Genomic DNA, 18,609 nt, shown 5'->3' on the forward strand with positions numbered 1-18,609 from the left:
TCAGGAGTAGTCCCCCAGCACTACACCCCCTCACCATACTCAACAGTACTGTGTTGGCTGTGGAATCATTCAAGTTTCTGGGATCCACAATCTCCAGGAACCTGAAGAGGGAACCCAACATCAACACAATACTCAAGAAGGCCCAGCAGAGGTTGTACTTCCTGTGCCAGCTTAGGAAGCACAACCTGCCTCAGGAGCTGCTGATTCTGTTCTACACTGCAGTCATCGAGTCTGTTCTCTGCACATCCATAACTGTCTGGTTTGGATCGGCCACTGAATTGGATAAGAACAGACTCCAACGGACAGTCAGGTCTGCAGGAACGATCATCGGTGCCAACCTGCCCACCATCCAGGACCTGTACACATCCAGAGTCAGGAAATGGGCAGGAAAAATCACTGCAGACCCCTCTCACCCTGGTCACAACATTTTCAAACTCCTCCCCTCTGGTAGGCGCTACAGATCTCTGTTCACCAAAACCACCAGACACAAAAACAGTTTCTTCCCCCCTCGCCGTCTCACTTCTGAACAGCCAACCCACTGTGGCACTGTGCAATAACTCTGGATCCTTATAATAACCACTGTACAGTTACTCCCGAAATGATATTATATTATATATAATATATATTATAATTATATTTAATCATGTTTACTTATTTCACCCTCACTGGAAAATTGTAATATGCACACCTGCACTTCTTTTCTTAGACCGTCGCACTGTTCGGACTGTTGTATTGTTTTGTTTTGTTTTGTTTTGTTTTGTTTTGTTTTGTTTTGTTTTGTTTTGTTTTGTTTTGTTTTGTTTTGTTTTGTTTTGTTTTGTTTTGTTTTGTTTTGTTTTGTTTTGTTTTGCTTTGTTTTGTTTTGTTTTGTTATGTTTGTTTTGTGATGTGTATTCTTTGTAAGTAACTGAGAGGCACTTTACCGAGTCAAATTCCCTGTTTGTGCAAACTTACTTGGCCAATACAACTGATTCTGATGCCATGTATTTGTTATGGGTTTCAGGGACTTGTAGTCTTTGAGTGACTTTTTTTAGGTCACACCAACTGTAGACGATTACTGTGTGAGCCTATTCCTTATGTGGTGTAATAAGGATTACTTAAATTATTTTATTTCATAATCATATATATTGACTGTGTACATTTGGACATTTTTTCAGCACCAGCATCTCTGATCTTGTCGTAACTGCTGTCTTTGGTGCGATGAAAATGAAGGCTTTATATTCTATTTGGTTTGAGGAATAATTATTGCAAAATTTGTTTGGCAAGACTGGAGACTAAAATGTCGAGGTAAATATAATATCAACATTTAACACAAGTATTAACCTTTTTGCAATATTCATTAAATTTGTCTCTCTCAAACATAACTGGCTATAGTATTTAAGAGGATCTGCAGTTTGTAAGGGAGCTTGATAAATTGCAATAGTGGAAATGACTTGCACATAGTCACTTTGGATTGAATCTCACATTTAGTAAACAGAACATACATAAACAACCTGCTAGAGCAATAGGTTCTGTGGTATGTTTAATGCATTGTCCTTCAATAGGTCAGACCATGTCAGAAGGAAGAGAAACAACTGTTGCACAATAATATAATTTACCAGAAGACGCATGGTCAAGACAGATAAAACCACAAGTGCCGTCAGTTCCTCTGACACTTTACACATTACTTCTTTTGGAGAAATTATATTGTAAAACTGAACGAGCTGGTTTTAACATCTCTCTTGAACATATTGTCTATTTACTTCCCCCTTAAATCTTCTCCTTGACTTTCACAGTGAATAAAATATTTGTATTGTGGACACAAAATGCAGTTCCAGACGGCGTTTCTGTTTATCAGGCATCTGCAAAAAAAACGGTGAAATCATTATTACTGAATGTCCAAACCATCCTTACCATCATATAATCATGTTAATGTATCTGTTATGATATTTTTAATCATGTGGATTTCCTCTTGTGTTCTGTTTAAGGGAATCTAATCTGTATATAATCTTGTGTCCTGCATCAGCGTGATAGTTGGCATCCAGAAACTATTTTTATGATCCTATGCTGACACAAATGTCACACATATTTCTAAGCTTTGTACAACTCCTGTCGGGTCAACACCACGTTTCAACAAAAGTCTACGTGCAGGGCATAACATATCAAAACAGGGAAAATAACATAGGGGACACTGTGAAATTCCTGCTAACCAAGCACTTTCACTTCTCCTCCTTTCGTGGATTATTTTGTCAAATCAATTTATGCCTCTTGGTTCCCTTTATGTGAGAATTTAAATTTATATGTCAAAGTATCATAAACTGCCTGTGGGTTCACATTGCAAAAAAATAGATGTTGTTTTTTTTCCACATTGAGGTCACCAGTCACGTACTGCCTGTCTGCCCCAGCTGGCTGCAGCCATATTTAAAAAATAGATGTCATAATTCCCCTGAGACAGTCACTCATTCCTACTATATAGCTACATCTGCCTACAATGTGCAAGGATTCGGTTCCTGAAATGTTGACTTCTCCTTTCTGATCCCCACCTCATCTGGACGAGTGCAGACGGAGAGATAGACCGAAAAGGGGATGTTTCACTAATGTGTGTAAGAGCAGGTGGTGCTTAGAGGACTCTCGGAGGGTTTCGGGTGTTCTGCTACAACTATGGATCTGGTCACAGCAACCACAGAGGATTACTGGGTGAGTACAAGAATATCAATCAATCAAATCAATCAAATTTTATAGGTACAGCCCATATTCCCAAATCCCGATTTGTCTCATAGGGCTTAAGAAGGTGAGACATCCTCTGTTCTCAACCCTCATAGTGAGTAAGGAAGAAACCTCAGAGAGAGCCACATGTGAGGGATCCCTCTCCCCGGGAGGACAGAAGTGTAATAGATGACACGTGTAACTGAGAAAATAAGCCAAAATAAAAAGTATAACAACGTTGAATAGAATAAACAGTTTGTAACATAATGGAAAGTAAATTAATTGAGGAGTTATTGGCAGGGTATCTGAGTAGACATATTGTTTATCAAGCAGTCTTGTTGATAATAAAAGTCCAGGATCAGCTGCCATCATCCAGTGCATCATCACATCTCACCAGTAGACAAAGTTCAGATCCAGGAGTCTGGGTGCAGCCACAGTGTGGTGGATGTGGATTACAATTACTTAGATATACAATGTGCCTGCCAACATAAACTACTATTACTGCCAAAACCTTTATCACACTTTACACTGCCGCAGACTGTTTCTTTTGTGGGAAAACGTTAAACATTACTTTTGGTATTTCCTTCTCTCTCTAGTTGACAGATTGTAAACTCTGTCCTTTACCAGATGTGTTAGGAGGACGGTTCATCAATTGATATCTATACATGAATTTACTTCATGTTGCTTTTTGATTGGCTCTGTATGACCTTCATGTTAAACGGGCCCTCATCCAGGCTCAACTTTATTAACTTAACAGTGAACTGAGCTTTTCTTGAACCATCTCCTCCAAGTCTGAGCCCGTCTCTCTTTCCTGTCAGCAGAACTATGATTATGAGGACGACAACTCCTCGTCCTCTGAAACGAGCAGGACCCGTGCTGCGCCGTGCTTGCAGGGGGACATCTACGGCTTTGCACAGAGGTACTCCCCCGTCGTGTACACCCTGGTGTTCCTGCTGGCTGTCGTGGGCAACGTGCTGGTGCTGTGTGTGATCCGACGCTACCGAAAATCGCAGAGCGGCGGCGCGTGCGCCTTCTCCCTGACCGACACCTTCCTCCTCCACCTGGCCATCTCCGACCTCCTGCTGGCCTTCACCCTGCCCATGTTCGCCGTGCAGTGGGCTCACAAGTGGGTGTTCGGTTTGGCAGCATGCAAGATGTCCGGCGCTCTCTTCTCACTGAACCGATACAGTGGCATCCTGTTCCTGGCCTGCATCAGCTTCGACCGCTACCTGTCCATCGTCCATGCCGTCAGCTCCGGCTGGAGGCGCAACACCGTACATGCCCAGGTCGTGTGCGCCCTCATCTGGGTGGTCTGCCTGGGGTTGAGTGGGGTGGACATTATTTTTAAACAGGTGATGAGTGTGAACACCTCGGGCCAGCAGAGTGTGCTCCTGTGTCACATGTGGTTTGAAGTTAACTCCACACAGTGGCAGGTGGGGCTGCAATTGATCAGTGTGGTTCTGGGCTTCGGGCTCCCTCTGCTGGTCATGCTCTACTGCTACATCCGCATCTTCAGGTCCCTGTGCAATGCCACCCGCCGCCAGAGGCGCAAGTCCCTCCGCCTCATCATCTCCCTGGTGTCTGTGTTCGTCATCTGCTGGGCCCCGTACAACTGCTTCCAGCTGGCCGACAGTCTGCACAAGCTGGGGATGGTGGCCGGAGGCTGCCAGTTCGGCCGTGTTGTGGACATTGGGACTCTGATCACGGAGAGTCTGGGTCTGTCTCACTGCGCCCTCAACCCTCTGCTGTACGGCTTCGTGGGGGTGAAGTTCAGGAGGGAGCTGGTGAGGATGTTCAAGGGGCTGCTGGCACCGAGAGGCCGGCTGGGGATGGAGGGATGGAAGCCGAGGAGGCCCAGGAGGCCGACGGGCTCGTTTAGCTCAGCAGAAAGTGAAAACACCTCCATCTCTGTCATGGTGTGATACTGGTTAGAGAGACCAGAAGAAAGAGGCAGATATGGGACAGATTCCATGAAAGGAAATCAGGGACCTAAATAAAAACATGTGCTGTTGAAATGTTCTCAGGGGCTAAAAGTTTTCTGCCCTAAAACTGTTCCATCATCTTAGTTTCTGTGATGGGTTTCTTTGCCACGTTGCAGTTGGTTATACGTGCAGCTAAAACAGATTGTTTCTTCTTTCTTCCAAGAATACTGTTGTAAAATCATGAAGTGAGAGAGGGACAAAGAGAGCAACAGACCGTCATCTCCTCTCAATGGTTGTGAGAACTTTTGTGTCCATTGGTGAAATTCAGTGAAATATCCAGATTTCTTCATACTCACACAAAAGCTTGCTCAGCATTAAAGCTGCCGCCTGTGGTCATGTCTCATGTCGTCAGCAGATTCTCTTCTCATCAGTCTCTACTTTAGTTTGCAGCTGGTAAAACCGGGAAAATCGTTTTGTAATTTGTATGCGTTGATTCTTCTCGTTGCCGCCGCATGTGTCAAGATCTTACTCTTTGCTCCGAGGAGGAAATAACTTAAATATTTTGTATGTGTGACATGACAAACCCAATCCCTTTGTGAGGTATGCAAAGATTTGTATAATAAATATTTTGTATTAAAAACAAAGTGTCGGGGGTGTGTGTGCATCAACATTTCAAAGTAGTTTCTTCGCGGGTTTACAGACAACTTTCGTTCATGCACTGACTTCCTGCAAATAATAAGGAGTGTAAGTGTGCAGCTATTGAACTGGAAGTGATGCTGGGACAGAGATGCTCACCTGGCTCTGAGCCACGGGGACAGTGTTAAAAATGCGGATCCAGAAGAGTAAAGTTTGTGTTGTTTGCTCACAGAGCAGCAGCAAATGTTAGATAAGAAAGGCAGTATGTGAAGTTCAGTCTGAGAGTATTGAATACAATGTATTATACATCATAATTATGTCATAATATACATAATTATACAGAGTACTATATTACATTCTTAAGTAAAAGTAGTGAGAAAGCAAAGTAAAAATACCCCAATAGTAATTTTACATACAGATGTAATCTTTATTGTGAAAACGGTTTATTGTAAGATTTGACCTCTTTGGGCCTCAGCAGAATGGATCCCTCAACCAGGGCCCCACAGTTCCCTTAAATTCTGTCAAGCTGCACAAAATTTCACACACTCACAGATATCAGTTCCCTAAAAATGCCAGTTGTTTAAAAAAAAATCATGGATCTGCTCCACGATCTGAACCAACACAAAAGGTTAACAGGTTCCTCCCTGACCTCATATCCCCCCCCCCCCCCCCCCCCCACCAAGGTTTGTGGAAATCTGTTTGGTTGTTTTTTGTGATCTTGCTTACAAACAAATCTTTTCAGAGTTTCAGATAAGAAAAATCTCCATTGAGGAAACACAATCTCCATTGAGGAAACACAACTCAACACATTGACTCATGACAAACGATAAGAGGCCGCAAATAGGTTCACACTGCTTTATCAGTGTATTTTATGTGTCTCTCTCATGAGTCAAAAACGTTCAGATGAATGAAGAGGTGGAAAAGGTAAAGTAAGCCCGGTCAATATGGTACTACCTAGTTTTCTTACTTAAGTTTTTACACAGTGTTAAAAAAACTTGAGCTGATTTTATTGACTTATTATTATCATTAGTAGTAGCAGTAGTAGTTTTAATATAATTATGAGTATTATTATTTATTTATTTTGGTTTGAGTGTCCACAATGAATGGAAGTCAATGCAAAGTACGGATAAGGATTGATGATTTTAATACCCTGCAGGTTGGATCAACCCTCGTGTTCTATCTATAATGTTCACTCTATTGAAACACGTGTACAGCAGCGCCAACTAGTGGACCGTGGCCCTCGCTGCGGCTCATTGTTTGACTGCTTTGTGTCCAGTTGCGTCAAGTCAGAAAAAGTGAGAAAGCGGAAGTACAGTAATAAAGCCTTCAGAATAAAGCACCTTTGTACTACCTCTTGAGCCTAGACAATGAGGGCTGCGCCATTTTATTATTTTCTTTGCGTTTTACTGTAAACCAAAGAATCTCATAGTTTGAGCAGGCGTTTTTCTTATAACATTTCCATTTGTAGCCTCAGCAAATTGAACTACGAGTTTTATTTTGAAAACCGCGGTGATTGAGTTGTGCAGAGGTGGCAGCTTGTGAGCGGAGTGACCGAGCCACGGACCCGAAGTGCATGTTGCCATAGACTCGGACTACTGTACGCTCAGTACGCGCGCGTGAGGCGCGTCCGTGTTGTGAAAACCTCCAGCGGGTGGTGAGCGCAACCTCCTCCATCATCCGCTCCTCAGGTTCCCCTGTAGTGTTGTTGTTGTTCTTCTTTCTGGGCGCATCCAACCTCCGCTCGTTCAGAAACAGAAACACGATCACACCTCCGGGAGAAGTGGTGTCGCTTCCTCACGTGTGTGCGGAAACAAGGCGGAAGCTCTCGTGCGTTGTCCGGCTGCAGGAGGTGACAGACGCGCGACAGTTGCAGGAGTTTGTGTCCGAGAACAGCGAGGGTGTCTTGACCCCAGCCCCCCTTTCTCCTCTGATCGCTTCTCGTCGTTCGCTCTGCAGCTCCGGTCACATCTCGAGGTTTGAGATTTTATCTGTTTAAGCCTTTTCTTTATCTCTTTCGGTTTCCTGTCTCCGTCTCGAAACTGCTTCATGATGTAACGCGTCTCTAGTTCATAAGAAATGTGTCTTATCTCGTCCTAGGAAAACAACTTACTGGCACTGTGTGTAAAATAGCTTTATACTCTGTGTGTGTGTATGTGTGTTGGCTCTAAAGGGCCCTTTTCAGCATAAACATTGACCCTTTTTTTGACCCTGGTCCCAATGAGGAAAAACTTCTGAGACCTTGCTTATGGTTAGTGGTAAGGTGTGACTCAAGTGTAATACAAAGTTCTAATAATGTAATGTAGTGTGTGTGTGTGTGTGTGTGTGTGTGTGTGTGTGTGTGTGTGTGTGTGTGTGTGTGTGTGTGTGTGTGTGTGTGTGAGAGGGAGCGAGAGAGCGAGAGAGAGAGAGAGAGACTAGGGGGAACTTAGCTGTCGGTTTCGATCCACTCCACAGTTGCTTCATCCAGTGACATCGCACCATGTGAGTTTGCCCATGTTTATAAAGCGTCAGCCGGGCTTTCCGAGGAGAGATTTTACAGACTTCACTTAAGCTGATGATACACACAAACACAGAGAGAGAGAGAGAGAGAGAGCATGGAACAAGCTGATCTTTCTTACACCTAAAGCCTCTGAAGCGCTGCAGTTTTAGTGATTCCTCTCTTTGTTTGACCCGTTTTCCCTCCACAGCAGAAGAAGCAGACATGGACGTGGATCTTGGTGGATTTCTGAGCCAGAACGGGACCTACAATTATGAGGACTATGAGTATAAACCGGACGACGAATCGGAGGGTGGCCAGGCCGTGTTGATCCCGCTGCTGTACTCCGCCGTGATGGTCGTTGGTCAACTGGGGAACGTGCTGCTCCTGGTTATTCTTATACAGAAGAGAAGATCTTGGAGCATTTCAGACATCTTCATCCTCCACCTGGGAGTCGCGGACGCCCTGCTGCTGGCCACGCTGCCCCTCAGGGCCGTGCAGGCCGCTGAACACGGATGGCGCTTTGGGACTGAGCTGTGCAAGATCAGTGGAGCTATTTTTAATGTAAGTACAGGGTGGTGTGTGGATTTGGAATGGACTGAAAGTGAAATATTGTTTAGTGAGGCTGAGCTGGACACATTTGTTTTTGAATGTAGGCAAATATTTCCTGTTTAATCGACCTGGCAGACACAGTTCATTACATTTAGGGATGTTTTTGATGTTTTTTAGTGATTTCCACATTCCTCATCTCGTTCTGGGAATAGGCAAGAGGGAGTGTGGGTGGGGGGGGGAGATTAGAAGAGTGAAAGGTTATGGCCGGACGTTTCTGTGTTACATTGGTTCACTATGTTCATTTTTTCCCTTATATGTCCCTTAGATCAACTTCTACTGCGGGATCTTCCTGCTGGCGTGCATCAGTGTAGACCGCTGCCTGTCCATCGTCCACAACACGCAGCTGTTCACCCACAACAAACCTGCGACGGCTCATCTCATCTGCCTCCTCGCCTGGTTCATCGCCCTGATCCTCACCATCCCCGACTGGATTTTTCTAACTGTGAATGATGATAAAGGAGCTGTTTGTGTAAACGACTACTCTCAGTCAGTAACTTACGGGCGACTGCTGTCCCGCCTGCGCCACCACACACTGGGCCTCCTGCTGCCTGCAGCCGTCCTGATCTTCTGCTGCGTCCGTGTCCTGCTCCGGCTGCAGCAGAGATCGAAAAGCTCCCACAAGCAGACTGCCTTCATGCTCCTCCTGCCCCTGGTGGTGGTCTTCTTTCTCTGCTGGGCGCCGTACAACATCACGCTAATTGTGGACACCTTCAGGGACGGTCCTAAGGAACCTCAGGATGGTTCTTTTGGAGAAGGTTCTCTGAAAACAGCTATGATGGTCACAGCCGCTCTGGGCTGCGTCCACGCCTGCCTCAGGCCTCTGCTCTATTTCGGCTTGTGTGATAACTTCAGGAAACGGACCGTGGCCTTGCTGACATGTGCTACCGATGAATCTCAAGGGTCACTGTGCGAGCTGGGTTTGGGCGAAGAAGCTCGGCCCGTCCAGAGTCAGGAGGAGGCGGAGGAGGAGATGAAACCGGTGACGAGTGTCGATCAACAGGTGCAGTCGCCTCAGTGCTGAAAAACAAAAGCACCGTCACCGAGAAATTTAACATGAAGTCATGTTCTAGGTCTGAGTTGTTCGGGGACTTCGTGTGTGTAATGTTGAGAAATAGATATTTATACATGTTGCACTTTAACTGTGAAAGTTTCAGAGCCACATCATGGTGTTGAACTTTTATTTTGTATTCATCGTTAAACAACTGCAGCTTTTCACCCTGAATCATTAATTTGATTTTAATGTAGGTATATATTTTTTAATCGTGTATCATTATTATTTTATTTCAGATTTTTTATATATAGAGTCAGTGAACATTTCTCAGACGTTAAACAATTATCATAAAGCTGATGCCATTATCACTGAAGCTCTTGGGAACATAAGCTCTTATTTTTGCCAGTGTTACTGTATGAAACAGTCATTCTACATGTTGTCTGCGTAAAGCACTAAAGACTGTGTGGATTCCACGATTGCGCAACCAGTGTGTGGATGCATGGTTATAGTCATGATGCAGCGGGGGAATTTCCCTCAGTGGATCCCATGCACGGCCGTTGTTTTTTACTTTGAGTTGCAACATGGATGTGTGTGATCTGTGGGACACAGGATTACATGAACTGGTGCTGATGTCATTAGTCAGGTGACAGAGTGAGACAAAGGAGGGTGGAGAGAGGACTGTGGTGTGCTCTGTCTGTGAGAGCAGTTGAATGTGGTGGGTTAACAAAGGGAAGAAGAGGAGTTAGTCTAGATAAACTCTTATCTTGAAGATCCCAACACAGCACACATTTTATCACCATGCTGCTTTGCAGGTTAAAGCCTGCAAGCCGGCTTGATTTCTGGTCTCAAGGCAAAATAATACTATATCAACACATGTAAATGTTACATGCAATAAAAAGTACTTTCAATTGTGTGTTTTTCTTGCTGTAGATTCATTTCATAGTGAAAGAAGCCGTTTCCTCTCCCCCAGTCTTCCTATTCGCCTTCCTCTTTCTGCTGTAGCTTGAAAGGTGTTGAAGTTCATCTCATGCCAACGCCTCATATGAAGAATGCAGTCTGATCTGAAATGCTGCTCGACTGTAGCAGCAGCAACGTGTCACATTTATAGTGTAATAGCCGCAAGCATTGCAACAGTTGTGTTATTTCCTGTTTCCCTTGGAGCTTATATCTTAACTGTGATAGAGGCGAGGGGCTATTTGTTAATAAGTAGTAAACCTGTTATCAGCATTAAAACAAAACCCTTTTTGTCCCCCCCCCCCCCTTTAAAAAACCCTGGTACATTGCTCAACATACAAAAGTTAAGACAACAACTTGTTGACAGCACACAAAACTAGAAGTGTCTGACTGTGCTGAAGCCAAACTCAATATCTCCTAAACTGAGAAGGCCGGTGGTGTTTCAGCTTCAAGACTTAATTGTTTAACCTGCACACACACTGGTTGTTGCTATGTTTCCACCATCACCAACATCCTGCTGCAGTCCGAATATTTGCCTCATGCAAATATCGATAAGACATATTGTGAGGGAAAGCAGAGGTAGTTTGTTTGATAGCTCTCATGCTTTTTGGTTGAAATGGAAACACTCGCCTTGAGTCAGGGGACATTTCCACTAATCTCTTGATGTAATTCTTGTTACCTTTCCGATGAAACCACACGTTTTCAGGATGTGCGACTGCTTCTTGTTACTGCTTCAATTTCCTGTCAGTGAGGTGATAGATACGAACAGTGAAATAGCTGCATGTAAATATATATTACCATTTTCATATATGTGCCCGGTACACCTACGGGCAAGAAAAGGGGACGTTGCAAACCTCCCTCTCATCTCTCTGCCGTCTCATTTGTTATCTGTAAACATCTGTTACCATGATGTAGGAGAAAATCATGCAGTAAAGCAACTGAAAGCAACACAATGACTACAGTAAATATCACAGGCAAAACACAAACTGAAAGGTGTTGGGGTTAAACAGTAAAACAAAAACTAGTTACACAGAAATGTATATAAACCTGACATCTTGACAGGACCCATTTCCTTCTGTCTAAATATAGTTGGACTGAAGCTTTTAAACATCGGGAGCAAAGGTCTCTGTTAACAGGAAAGTTCCCATCACTAATGTATCATGTGTGCTCACTCAGACTGCTGTGGAATGACCCGTTCAGACCATATAACTAAACTGTTACGTTTCATTTTGTCATTTTAAAGTTTCTGTAAATTAAACTATACTATCGTATAGTATCGTATATTTGATGCAGCCGAGAGGTCGATGATGTTGTAGAAGTTGTTGATGATGAAGGAAGGATTCCGAGGACCCTGTAGTTTCAGTGTAACAAAGTTTATTACAAGAAATTACAGGTCGGGACAGGCATCTAGATACCCGGAGACACACAGCCAATAGTGAAAGTCTGACTTGCAGGGGATGAAAGCACACATATATAGGGAGTTTGGTTCCACCCATGACTTCAGGTAAAACACATCCCACATGGGATTTCTGACAAAATAAGGACACGTTTTTGTGTCCGAACATGAAGACACATTGGTCAAGAACATTCCTTCTGAACCCATCCATTAGCTGGTCAGAAATGATTCCCTAGGTCAAAAGTCATCCCCAACAAGTAAAGAGTAAATAAGACAAACATCTGGTGGACTCTCTGAGAATGTCTGAGTGTCCAGAGGGAAAGCACCATAAGTGTAAGCCTATCATTATGTTTTAAGCATATGTCAACATGTTTTACTCTAACAAATACACGACAATAGTTAAGTAGGTTTTCTGCCGAAAGCAAATTTGGATGATCAGTCACACATCTAATGTATAATATGTGTGTTTTTGCAGAATGTACAGTATTAAAAAACCTGGTATTATAGTGCCACCATCTGGATTCATCTACACAGGTCTACAATATAACAAAAGAGACAATCACACACAACTGCATCCACTGTTTGATGGGTTTTTATTTGAATTATTTGAAATATATTGAATTGTCCTCTTGTGCACTGTCACTGTACTTTGATATTGGAAACACACTTGATCATGATCAATAAAGATTTATTCTGTATTTGAATATTCTGTGTAAAAAATCATGGTAAAATATACTGTAAAAAATATGATATAAAATCCAAGTAAAAAACAGCATTCATACTCTCCACAGTTTAACATAATATGCTGATTAATAGCAAAATGATGCGTGGTAATGAGGAAAGGGAAATGTTATAAAAAGCATCTTGAGTCGCAGCATGGCACTATGAACAACAGAAAGTTGAAAGGAAGCACAGCCTTATATACATGTAATGCATCATGGGAAACGTACAGGAACACGCTGTATCACCCACATCTGTGTCGTCGAAGAGAGTCTGTAAACTCCACAGGTTTATTAAAATGACTGTAGATGGGGGAGGCCTCTCCCACTCAGATAGCGATGGAGTTGGAGGTGTCGGCAGACTCCGACCAAATAGAGCTTCTCCTGCTGCTGACGAAAGACTGGAATTTGGAGCTGATCTTTATCTTGCAGCCCAGAGCCCTCAGGATGTCCACGAGCTGACGCCGGAACTTCACGCCCACAAAGGCGTACAGGATGGGATTGAGGCTGCAGTGGAGGTAACCCACGGAGGAGGCGATGGTCTTTGCTTTCTCCAGAGACGTCCTGACCCCGCAGGTATCGCTGCTGTTGGCGGAATGAAGTGTGTCCACCATGAGTGTGATGTTGTAGGGCGTCCAGCAGATAAAGAAAACCACCACCACGGCCACAATGACCCTGAAGGCCTTCTGCTTTTGGATGCCCTGGGAGCCAGAACGCAGCCGCAGCAGGATGCAGGAGTAGCAGAAGATTAGGATCGCCGAGGGGAGCAGGAAGCCCACCGTGTGGTAGAGCAGGCGAGATGCCAGTCGCCAGTCGCCTACTGAATCAGAGTCAAACTTGTAGTAGTTGGGAATGCACTCTATTCTGTTTTTTCGTCTGACATCCTCCACAGCCTCCAAGAAGATCCAGTCAGGGATGGAGAGGAGAAAGGAGAAGTTCCACACAGCAAAGCAGCTGGCATGAACCGCCCAGGGCTTTCTACGGGAGTACATCTGTGTGGCATGAACGATGGACAGGTAGCGGTCCATACTGATGCAGGCCAGCAGAAAGATCCCACAGTAGAAGTTGAACTGAGGGAAAGGAAATCAGCCAAGATCAATGTGTGTAGAATTTAAAGACATCTAGTGGTGAAGTTGCATGTTGCAGCTGAACTTCACCTCACCCTCCCCTTCCAAGGAAGAGAGAGAACCTGTGGTAGCCTTCAGTTATCATAAAATCTCAAACGGTGTTCAGTTTGTCCAGCTTGGGCAACTGTAAAAAACATGGTGGCCTCCGTAGAGAGGATGTAAATATAACGTATTTAAATCTAAAGGGACCATTCTATGGTAAAGAAAACTAAACTTTGCAAACCTCTTACCGTGAAAACAGCCCCAGTGATCTTACAGAGGGGAGTTCCAAAGGTCCAGCCAGCAGGTTGAGCGGCCTCCACGGACCAGAAGGGCAGCGTCACCAGCAGCAGGACGTCAGCCACACCCAGGTGGAGGATGAAGGTGTCTGTCACACTCCAGGTCCTCCTGCTCTGAACCAGAACTCCCAGCAGCACTCCATTTCCCAGGATGCCCACAACGAACGCCAAAGAGTACAGAACTGGGATGAACACCGCCTCGAAGTCCCTGCCCTCGTTCAGGTCGCAAACGTTGCCCCCATCGCAACAGCTGATGTTACCGTTGAAGGAGTCGTTGTATGAAAAATCGAGGCCATCAAACAAAGACTCGTCTCCGTCCGGTTGTATACTGCCACCTCTCTCCAGCAGCTTGTCCTGCAGAAAAAGAAGATAGTTGTTTGGTTGGAGCTTGAGAGTTGTTAAGCCTGTTTCAACCACATGGTGGTGTTGTCTGTCTGTCTGTCTGTATCTATCTATCTATTTATCTATCTATCTATCTATCTATCTATCTATCTATCTATCTATCTATCTATCTGCTAAAGATGAGTCTCACAGCAGTACTCCTTAAATACTATCAAGCATAATTGTTATGTATGTACTTTAATCCTATGTAAGATTTCCACCATGGATTTATTAGTATTTTTTAACTTGTTTCTTTTTTATTTTTTAATACATTTTTATATAAAAAAATTATTCTCAAATGTTAAATTAATTTCTTTATTTGACCAAAAATGCATTACATTAAATGTATTGATTTGTTTTTTGATCCACATTTTAGAAAATAAAATATGTAAATCTTAAATATCAGGCTGTATATTCTGATCAGGTAGAATGCTAATGACCTTTCAGGAGAATACCAAGGAAAAGCATCACAGTAAGTCTGCTGGTGCATCAGTCCTCACCGAGTAGTGCTTGACCAAATATAAACTACATGAATACAGAGTTTCTTAAGGAGTGATAGTATAATGATTAAAATCACTTCTGTTACCCGGTAATAGGGAAAATATTATGACCCTCAGCAGTCAGTGTGGAAATTTGTTCTGTGCTGGCAAATGGGGAAGATAAATTGATGCACGTGTCCGAGAGGAAGTGTGTAAAAATCCACATTTAGCAGTTGGATTTATCAGGAAACTAAAATATGAGTCACGACATCTGTATAATTTTGTACGAGTAAATTGTTGGACAGCAACCGCTGTTGTTGTGTCACATTCTTCAGAAAGTGCTGCTACTTTGAATGGGAGAGAAATGTGTGTCACTGCCGATCTACAAACCACATCACAGTGTTCCCCTCACTGTGAGTTACAAGTGTGAGAGCAAGAGGAAAAAAATTGTGAACAATATGAAATGAACACGATGAAATACAACAAAAAACAGGTGTGTTGCTCCGTAAATTCAATTCATGTTTATCATTAATTAGAGAATAAGGCAAAGATCACATATTAAGGCAAAACAGATGAGAGATTTGAATTGGATTCCTCAACTAATATGATATAATATAAGAGAATATACGATATCATAAATGTATATTTATTGAAATTTTCAATCATCTACATCCTGGTAACACATATTAAATAGATTATCTAATAAATAAAGCAATGAATTACCCATTCGTTATCCTCATAAGACATTGTATTTTCCAGAGAGAGCAGGTGCACGAGGCTGTTTTGAGCTCAATATGACCAGCGTTGCCAATAGCGATATCTATAGGGCCACAGAGAGGAAGCACGCCCCCACACTGTGTTCCACCCCCCCCCCCCCACACACACACACACTCAACTACATGACTAATTTCTTTAAAGCGGAAAATGCAACCATTTGTGTTTTTGTAATTCAAACCTATGTCTTAATATTTTAATTTTACTTTGCATTTTATTTAAATATACAAAAATAAATGTTAAGATATCAAATAAATAGGTAGTAAAAAATATGTGCATCACAATATGATATATAATTTATAATGTATAATAAAACAATGTAAAAGCACCTGTAACTTTCTCTGAACTACCCACAATGACGATTTGTTGTGTCCGACAAAGTATCCCTTTTGATCCAAGAAGCACATGCTAGTGCAACATCTATCATGGCAGTGAATAGTGTATATATACATATTATAACCTTTAATTTATTTTTGATTCACAGCAAACAAGAGAACTGGCTATAAAGATACTAAAGAGATAAAATGGGTTCTTCATAAATTGCGTTTTTTATTTGGATTAAAAAAACGACACGTTGCATCAACATAAGGATATATGATTTTTTTGTCGAACATGTGAGTGAAGCCACAGACAATTTCCTGAGAAACTGATGAGTATCAATAGTTCTGATAAACTACTGAAGAGAAAAAAGATGTGTTAGTTTAAGTCAATGCATATAGCTGAGTTCTGTTGAGCAGAGCAGGGTTGCACTGTTGCCTCGGTGTAAGACTCTCATTTTAGTAATCACTAAGCAAACATACAGCAATCATGCTAGAGACAAATATAAAAGGTTCAAAAGGCTTAACAAAAGACAAATAACAGAAAGGAATTCAACCAATGAGCCTGTAACTTCACCTGTAACAATACAAACTGTAAAACGGTAAAACTGAGTGGCTGAACAGGGAAATGAGTTTCCATCACATTAATGATCTGATGGCAGGAACAACCCAGACTTACTGATTCATGAATGTAAAGCTTTTGATTCATGTCAAGGACTTTGTCACTTTGTTCCTCTCTGTGGTATTTATGTATTTATCAGTTGTAAATCTCTTTAAATCATTTTAGCTGCAATACCACATATTGAGGTCCTTCTCCACAACCTCAAGATTTTATCACCCATTTTATTTCTCAGTATTGTTCATTGTGTGTGTGCACAGTCGGAGCAGTATGCAAAAACAACACCTGCACAGCACAGTTCTGAGATGACAGGATCTACCTTCCTGTTGTTTTCACACCTTGACGGCTCTAATATTGACGGTGAGCAGGTTGTGGAAGTGCCAACATCTCAGCACAAATGCCTAGCGCTGGAGGCTTTTTAACCCAGAACCCGAGAGTAACATTTTCTGAAACACAAATGAGATAACACTAACCCATAAGAGCAGCGGTCGTACCTGAGTATTGTGTTGGACTCTAGACTGAAACCTTAAAACGCCATGACATTCAGTTTGCAGTATGATAGGAAATATCGATCCCTTGCATCTCATTTAATTAGTATTTTTTTCATTACTATTCAAACAGCTGAAGAATTTAAAGCAAATGTGCGCTCTTGAGTTTTTCCTGAGATTTTCAGCCTTACCTGCTGCACAGCCCTAAACAGGAAAAAAACACCTGCCACATCTGTCTTGAATCTTCTAGCTAAGTATCTTAATAAAGATCAAAACAAATTTAAAGTCTGTACATTTTTCAGACGGTGTGTTGGATCACGATCATGTTTTCCATGTTTTTAAGTTCAACTGTGAAACCATTGCAATATGCTACTAGAGGAACCGAAATTTCCACCAGCTAGTTTTGATTCCTGCACAGGATGTACGGGTCTGGTTGTCACGTTGCTAAGTTGTCATATCATTTTTATTTGGCCATTTGCAATCAGTACACTAATCCAGGAGAACACAAAATGATTTTTTCAGAGGATTTTTCATGATGATAAAATATCTGAACAGCTTGAGATAATGATGCTTTCACAGTTGTTTGAGCACACGCAGCGATTATTCCTTCCCTTATGCGCTTCTGTTTGTTCTTTTTGACTGGAAGTGGTAAGCATTACCACAAAGAGGCCACTGACTTCTAAACCTGAGCACATCAGAGGCCACATGGACGTCTAGATTGTCAGAAGGCTTTAGGATGAGTAAAAGGAAAAGAGGATAGGGCTCAAATCACCAATTACCAGCCTCACAAAGCATCCCTTGGCCTCTTGAACATGAAATCTCAAGCCTGCCTCTAAGAAATCTCTTAATATTATGAAAAAATATGTCAGAGGTCACATGTCAAAGGTCACGTTGACCTCAGGAGTTTGGAAAAAATTAATGATCCCTGGTTGGCGGAGGGATACAAACACCGGGTGTAATTTTGGCTTTTTGCTCTTGCTCATGATCCCGATTGTCTCCCTTGTGTCAGGGATGGTGGGCGATGCAGTGCTTCACATGTGCACTCAACATTTTGGCATACTAGGGAGTAAATACTAAGGCCTAGGTGGCTCAGTGTGGAAAGTATATTAAAAAAGTTCGTTGAGTTTTAACATTGTTCTCTAGAGTTTGTGGCAAAAAACGAAAGTGTGAGAGTGGGTGGGACGACCCCCTCTGGGTCTGATGAGGCTGGGTCGGCTGTAAGGTTAAATAACCTGGTTACACTTATTCAGTCTTTCTCTATTTTGTTTTCTTGAATTTAGGGAAATTTTCTCTTTTTACATAATATTTTCTGGGAAAATACCGTCATTAATTTATTGAGAAGACTTAAAGAGTTAAAAAAACTTCCCCCATTGGCTGTTAAACTTCAAGAGACACATACAAAAAGGAAAAGAAAAAAAAAGTGGCAGAACCCGCAACCCGCAGTCTGTGGATTTCCTGCGTAACATTTGCAGCCATAGCTGTTACAAACCATATCTCTTCTTTTACATTCAAGCATTATGTCATGTGCAGTGAAGTCGAAACAGCAATGAGCAAAAATAGTCCTTTTACAGGTAACGTAGAAGAGATGTGCAACTGAAAGGTTGCTTCTTTCACTCTGAATGTGAGTGATGCACAAAAAGATTCCACTTAACAGGAATATATTAAACAGATTAATTTGTTATTTAACTTTAGAATCTGACATATTGGAGTCCCTCATACACTGTTAAAATGTTTGGGGGAATTAAATAGCTGGAA

The 18,609-nt window shown here is 42.4% G+C and overlaps 3 protein-coding genes across 7 annotated transcripts; 2 read left to right on the forward strand and 1 right to left on the reverse strand.

The window, feature by feature from the left end:
• Positions 1–2,526: 2,526 nt before the first annotated feature.
• Positions 2,527–5,251, forward strand: cxcr3.2 (chemokine (C-X-C motif) receptor 3, tandem duplicate 2). 2 transcript variants are annotated; one of them, XM_062400016.1, is made up of 2 exons: positions 2,527–2,676; positions 3,507–5,251. In XM_062400016.1, exons 1-2 carry the CDS (start codon positions 2,641–2,643, stop codon positions 4,605–4,607), a joined length of 1,137 nt encoding a protein of 378 aa, XP_062256000.1. In that variant the 5' UTR covers positions 2,527–2,640; the 3' UTR covers positions 4,608–5,251. The 2 variants fall into 2 exon arrangements, with proteins under 2 accessions (XP_062256000.1, XP_062255999.1); XM_062400015.1 differs by having other exon boundaries at positions 2,533–2,676; positions 3,504–5,251.
• Positions 5,252–6,782: 1,531 nt separating this feature from the next.
• LOC133965450 (C-X-C chemokine receptor type 3-like) lies at positions 6,783–10,235 on the forward strand. Of its 4 annotated transcripts, none has more exons than XM_062400020.1 (3): positions 6,783–7,217; positions 7,934–8,283; positions 8,597–10,235. In XM_062400020.1, the coding sequence occupies exons 2-3, from the start codon at positions 7,945–7,947 to the stop codon at positions 9,350–9,352; spliced, it is 1,095 nt and encodes a 364-aa protein (XP_062256004.1). In that variant the 5' UTR covers positions 6,783–7,217; positions 7,934–7,944; the 3' UTR covers positions 9,353–10,235. The 4 variants fall into 4 exon arrangements, with proteins under 4 accessions (XP_062256004.1, XP_062256003.1, XP_062256001.1 ...); XM_062400019.1 differs by having other exon boundaries at positions 6,784–7,217; positions 7,931–8,283; XM_062400017.1 differs by lacking the exon at positions 6,783–7,217 and adding an exon at positions 7,224–7,724 and having other exon boundaries at positions 7,931–8,283.
• A 2,013-nt stretch (positions 10,236–12,248) lies between these two features.
• Positions 12,249–15,437, reverse strand: cxcr3.1 (chemokine (C-X-C motif) receptor 3, tandem duplicate 1). Its single transcript, XM_062400013.1, has 3 exons — positions 15,380–15,437; positions 13,749–14,150; positions 12,249–13,461 (listed from the first exon to the last, which is right to left on the reverse strand). The coding sequence occupies exons 1-3, from the start codon at positions 15,401–15,403 to the stop codon at positions 12,721–12,723; spliced, it is 1,167 nt and encodes a 388-aa protein (XP_062255997.1). The 5' UTR covers positions 15,404–15,437; the 3' UTR covers positions 12,249–12,720.
• Positions 15,438–18,609: the final 3,172 nt, after the last annotated feature.

Source organism: Platichthys flesus, chromosome 11 (assembly GCF_949316205.1).
Source record: "Platichthys flesus chromosome 11, fPlaFle2.1, whole genome shotgun sequence".
Classification (NCBI taxonomy): domain Eukaryota; kingdom Metazoa; phylum Chordata; class Actinopteri; order Pleuronectiformes; family Pleuronectidae; genus Platichthys; species Platichthys flesus.